At 38.8% G+C, this 6098-nt stretch overlaps 1 protein-coding gene across 4 annotated transcripts in view; it reads left to right on the top strand.

Moving 5' to 3' along the window:
* Window positions 1-297: 297 nt before the first annotated feature.
* Window positions 298-6098, top strand: part of tmeff2a (transmembrane protein with EGF-like and two follistatin-like domains 2a) — an 84720-nt gene continuing 78919 nt past the window's right edge. For all 4 annotated transcript variants that reach the window (XM_042073991.1, XM_042073979.1, XM_042073986.1 and 1 more), the window contains exon 1: window positions 298-1027. In XM_042073991.1, the coding sequence (XP_041929925.1) occupies window positions 847-1027 (181 nt within the window). In that variant the 5' untranslated portion in view covers window positions 298-846. The remainder of the gene's footprint in view (window positions 1028-6098) is intronic.

Below are 6098 nucleotides of genomic sequence, written 5' to 3'. Positions count from 1 at the left end.
TCAAAGCAGTGCAATTATCCGAGCTCCAGCTGGTTGAATCGATTTGTGCAGCCTTTTCAAAATGGCAGGGCCCGATTACATTGACACAGAATTGTCTCTATCCTCCCCGTGTGCCAGTGACCGCCTGAATCAGAAAGTGACATCGCGCAAGACTGACCGTTTGTGGAAGAGCTGGACCGGCCCCTTGCGCTTGACGCTCCAGCATCCCTCTCCGCCAATCAGCGCCACCTTCCACCACCCTTTCTTACCCCCAACCCATGTGATCATAACCAGACTCCTAACCTGCTGCTCACATTCAGTGTGCTTGTGTGCGGAGTAGGTTGTCAGGATGGAAGAGAGTGCGGCCGTATGACAAACTCATTGCGCTGCTGGAGCGCTCACAAACAACAGACCTCTGACAGTGGACATCTTCAAACCAGTGGATGTAACAATAACTTTACCGACTGTCTTCACCGGGATACCTTCTTTTCCAATTGTTATTTTTTGTTTGTTTTTTACTTTCCAAATCCCGCCTGCATTTATTTTGCCTTCTGTTGTCAAGCATCCTACCTGCTTAACTCCTTGGCTAACTTCCCACCTCAGTAACCCGCCATCCCAGCATCGCTTCTTTCCCACAGCATCCCGATTCAGCTCTCCTACATCGCTGCTGAACCAAGTCGCTTCGGGCGGATCCGTGGGTTACCTTAACAGCGCTTCATGGGGAACGCTTACTCCATCGGAAAATGTCCCTCTTTTGGCTGCTAAGCTGTCCTCCGAAGCTGCCAGCACAAGCACGGGAGTTGTCGGAGCGTCTCTGTGAATTATCCCCTATTCTTCAGCGTGTTCGGGGGACGCCGCTGAACTGAGATGGGTCTCTCGGCAGCGGCGCCACAGGATCCCCGACGTCCGCAGCAGTGGAGCAGGATTATGGGAGAATGGATCTGGATCACAATTATTTCGTTTTTCGCAGCTATTCCCGTCCAACAACTTCGTGCTTTTCCGTCTTCATTAAGCGACTGTCAGACGCCGACGGGATGGAATTGCTCCGGTAAGACGCAAGGCAACAGTTCACCTTATCACAGTAATTAATTTTAACAGTGTCCTCAGGGCCTGATATATTTGATTTCGCCCGTTCAGGTTTTAAAACGTATCATGATCACAATTTTTTTTTTTTTTTTTTAAACACACAGAAAATCTCTCTCTCTCTCTCTCTCTCTCTGTCAACACACACACACACACGCATGCACGCTCACAAACTCTCTCACTCGCACTCGGGCACAAAACACACACACACACAAACACTCACACACACACTGCTGCGATTTACAGTCAGCCAGTTGTGCAAGAGGCACAGTAGGCCTATCTGTTGCCAAGAGGTGAGGATGCTTTATGTGCCACACGGCGGGATGAGGTGAACAGTAGCTTAAAACCACGGAAATGCCAACAGCAACCACTATTGAATAAAACTCTGAAGTTCAGTGCATTTGTATTGTTGGCAAGGCACCATTAAAAAAATACCGTCACTGTATAGCATCCACTTTTATGGGAGGGCATTTTCCTGAAATGTCCTCTAGTAAAACATGTTTTTCACTAGTCACCTCACAGCCCCTCGCTTCGCCTGATCTCACAAAGACTGTTCTTAGGGAAAACATTTTCTGAACTTCCACTCAAGAGGCTACAGGCCTACATTTTAATGGAGCTATTCATTTAACGGATCGGAGTAGGCTACATTTCGCCACGGACTTCTTTTTTATCGTTTGTGGATTTGAATAGCCTTGCCTGTTGAGAAGAAAGTTCCTTTCCTTTCCCCATGCCAAACCCTCACAAATAACCTTTACAATGGTAGCCTACCAAATAATTTATTGCTTTTTACTAACACTGTTATGGCCAACCTTATTCCCTGGGAACTGAAAACAGACCTGTTGCAGTGACGCAGGCAATACGTTTAATACACATTTATGCCATCTTATGCTTCCATTAATTACTGTAATTAGCCTTGCGTTGTAGCTTACATATATTATAAAATGCAGTGTTTCCTTCAGTCGCGCATTAGAACGAAACGATGCGAAACGTGGTTTGTGACATAAATGAATGCGACAAGGAGTGAAAGGAGAAAAGAAAGGCCTTTTGTGAATAATAGCCTATTTCAATGTTGAACCGATTCTACAATTTGTGTCATGCCACTGATGTTGCTTTTGCTTTTGTGGTTGACAATGGCGTTACCTGTGGTGTGAGCGCAGATAACTGGAACATGGCCACTACCTAATGGTAATGGTAGACTGCTTTAATTTGAGAGGCTTTATTATTAAGAATTTTTAGAAAATAACATCATTACTTGGCATTAAGCAGTTGGCTTAGCATGCTGTGTTGTCTTTACAAGACTTTGAGTAGGCTAGTCTAGATTGTTGCATTGATTAGTTGTAGTCTAAGCCAAAATACAACAAAAAGTGATCCTCTCAACCAATACCCCCCCCCCCCCCCCCCCATAAAATGTTTCATGGAAATGTATTGCATTCAGTGGACGCTATTCAGAAGAAGTAACTTTAGTTCTAACTTATTTATTAGGTTTATTCAGTAGACCAATTGATGCTGCCATGATCCTGATGAGGTGTCCAAGAAGGGATTTCAGATGTTGTACATGTAGCCTACACCTAAGTGTTAGGTCAAGTTTTGTTTGTTTGAATATTAGTGCTTGCACACAAGTCTACATTACATACAGTAATGTGTGCTCCAGGCATACTGCTCCACTGTCCACAGAACTCACAGAGAACAAGCAGTTTTCAAAGTACAGTCCTTACAGTCCAAAAGAGTACACTACAGATACAGTATCAATGACTGAGGGATGAAGAATTTGTGTGAATTTTAATGAACAGAATAAGCAGAATGTAGGATACAAATTTAATGGTCAGGAATATAGATTACAAGAAGTATGTAATTTTGCGGGTGAGGATTCTTATGTAAAGGCAGTGGTCTGGAAGTGGAACGGAGCTTGTGGTCTGGAAGTGGAACGGAGCTTGTGGAGTGTAGTTACTGCACTCGCACTACAGTCTCTGCCATGCCTGTGAGATCCGTTTTTTGGCCAAATAAGTGGCTCAATGCTTTATTCTTTATTCAGTAGCATATAAACATTACTTATTGAATATTTCATATTTGCCAGCTTGTTTTCTTTAATTATTCAATCCACTGCAATCTCCTCATGCGGCAGTGAGTAGGGACTAGAACAATCGGCTGAACCCCCCGATACCGTCATGCTTGGCATTTGCGTCTCATTTGGATTGCTGACTCAAACCTACACCATTTTTGTGTTGTGGTGATGAATATCTTGTGCCTGCTGCTGCCAAGCAAATTATGAAACCAGACAGTGTCAAGTTGGAGCGTCACGTTTCACATCAGATTTCTCTAATAGGGGAAAACAATCATTTGGGGCTAATGCTTTTGGACTCTAACAAATTTATGGCCTTCTAGCAAAGCACTGTGTGTGTGTGTGTGTGTGTGTGTGTGTGTGTGTGTGTTCTGATGGGAGACTATGTATCCTTTTGACTTCGTGGAGATCTCTTATTATGACAGGCAGGCACGAGGACAGGTCTGCGTTCAAATTCTGCAGGGTTTGTTCTATTCTCTAACCTAATGAAAGACCAGGACATCACATCTTTGCCCTTTTTTGCAGATATGTCGCTGTGTAGACACTGACATGAAGTAATTTGGAAAGATGAGGCTAACTGAAGCACTAGCATTGTTCATGAGTGGCAGAAAGAATTGCCTTAACAATCCACTGTGTCGACGGGTCATGCATCAGCTTTGGTTCTTGCTTAGCAGACACTCTATGCAGTGTGGATTTTGTATTATGTACATTTTCACACACCATAAGCTGCCTAAGGGTGATATATATGTTTGTGTTTCTTACTGTCTATATTGCATGTGAGCAGTGCAATTTCTAAACTGTTCTACAACCATATGTGGCGGTGTTTATAAAGTATGAAAAATATTTCATGAAGCTAGGTACAATAAAACCTATTTTAAGTGTCTGGGTTTTACATGGCATCTCTGAAGAGTTCACAGTGACGTCTTAAATTAAAGAACTTTGGTAACACTTTATAATAACTACACACAATTCATAATTTATTAAGCCTTTGTTACTTATTAGTTAATGGTTTGTTCATCATTAGTAATTTATTGTTCATACATAATTTATAGTCAGTAAAGCATTTGTTCACACAGTTATAAATGGTTTGTTCATAGTAAATAAGCCTATATCTAAAATATGTTTATACATTATTGTTAATACTTAAATGATGCAATAATATGTTTTTGATTAAGTAATATTTCCATTATTTAACAGTTGTTACATACACATGCACTAATAATTAGTTAGGGTGAGGATACATATTTTATAAACCACTTCCTAATACTATAATTCATAAATAACTCAGGAGTTACAAGTGGTTAGTTAATGATAATTTGTGAGCTCATCTAAAGTGAGGACATTTCATGCCTTGCAACACATTTACAAATGAGTTATAAAGTTTACACTTGCATTTATTCATTTAGCAGACACTTTCACCCAAAGCGACTTACACATGACAATGAAATTAAAGGGCAAGGCCACATTGGTGGACGCCGGGGCTTGAACCCCCAACTTTATGGGTTACTGCATGTTAACCCAGCTCCCTATCCACTACACTACCTCTGCCCAGTGGTATTACAACAGTCAATTTAAAAATATAATATAGATATGCGTGTTTACTATGAACAAACCATTTTTAACTGTGTGTAAACATGATTTACAGATGAGAATTAATGTAGGAATAATGCTTTGCAAACAAAGAATACAGCATTTAATAATAGTTTACAGATGTTCAATAAATGCTTAACAGTGTGTAGTAGAAGAAAACAGAAACTCTTGCATAGTTGTAGGGGTTTCTGTCTGGACCAAGGTAGTGTAGTGGATAAGGAGCTGGACTAGCATGCAGTAGCCTGAAAAGTTGGGGGTTCGATTCCTGGCTTTCACTGTTATGTCAATGGCATGTGACGTGTACGTCACTTGTCTGCTAAATGAATAAACGTGAATGCAATCTTTACAACTCATTTGAAAATGTGTTGCAAGGCATAGAAAGTCCTCACTTTAGATAAGCTCACAAAATATCATTAACTAACCACTTGTAACTCCTGAGTTAATCATGAATTATAGTATTAGGAAGTAGTTTATAAAATATGTATATCCTCACCCTAACTAATCATTAGTGCATGTGTATGTAACAACTGTTAAATAGTGGACATATTACTTCATCAACAAAATATTATTGCTAGGGCTGTCAAAATAACTGATTAATTTTGATTAATTAATTTGAGAAAAAATAACCGATTAAAAAAATTAGTGCAGATTAATCGATTCCGTATGACCTTTATAAGTCGAAATAAGTGTTGACATTGAGGGGAGTGTTAATTTATTTTCATTGTGTCCCCTAGGTTATATCTGTGGCCTAAAATGCCTTGTATGTGAAAAAAACTTCTTCCCTAAGCACTTTTGAATTTATTTCCTCAGCATATTAGGTCATATCATAGATTATTGTGGCAATTATTTGAACAGTGAAAATAATAATAAAAGAGTCTTTGAACTTTAATGTCACTAATGCTGATTATTCAATAATTCATTTGAATTTAAATATTTAAAATACTTTCACAGCAAAAATTATATATGCGATTAATTTAGATTAATTAATCACAGAGTATGTAATTAATTGTAATCACAGAGTATGTAATTAACAATAATTCATAAACATATTTTAGATATAGCCTTATTTACTATGAACAAACCATTTATAACTGTGTGTACAAATACTTTATTTATGAGAATTAACATAGGAACAATGCTTTACAAATGATGAACAAAGCATTTTGTAATAGTTTGCAACTGGTTTATAATAAGAAAATGATTTCATTTAGTGGTTGTTTCATTACTTATTAAGTATAAATCATGTACTTACAAACATATTTTTTGGATAGTTTTATTTACTATGAACAAACCATTTATTACTGTGTGATCAAATGCTTTACTGATGATAAATTATGTATGAACAAGAAATTACTAATGATGAACAAACCATTAACTAATAAGTAAC

This window comes from Alosa sapidissima, chromosome 2 (assembly GCF_018492685.1).
Source record: "Alosa sapidissima isolate fAloSap1 chromosome 2, fAloSap1.pri, whole genome shotgun sequence".
NCBI classification, from domain to species: domain Eukaryota; kingdom Metazoa; phylum Chordata; class Actinopteri; order Clupeiformes; family Clupeidae; genus Alosa; species Alosa sapidissima.
Note: the sequence above shows the minus strand (reverse complement) of the source record. Positions and strands in the feature narration are given on the sequence as shown.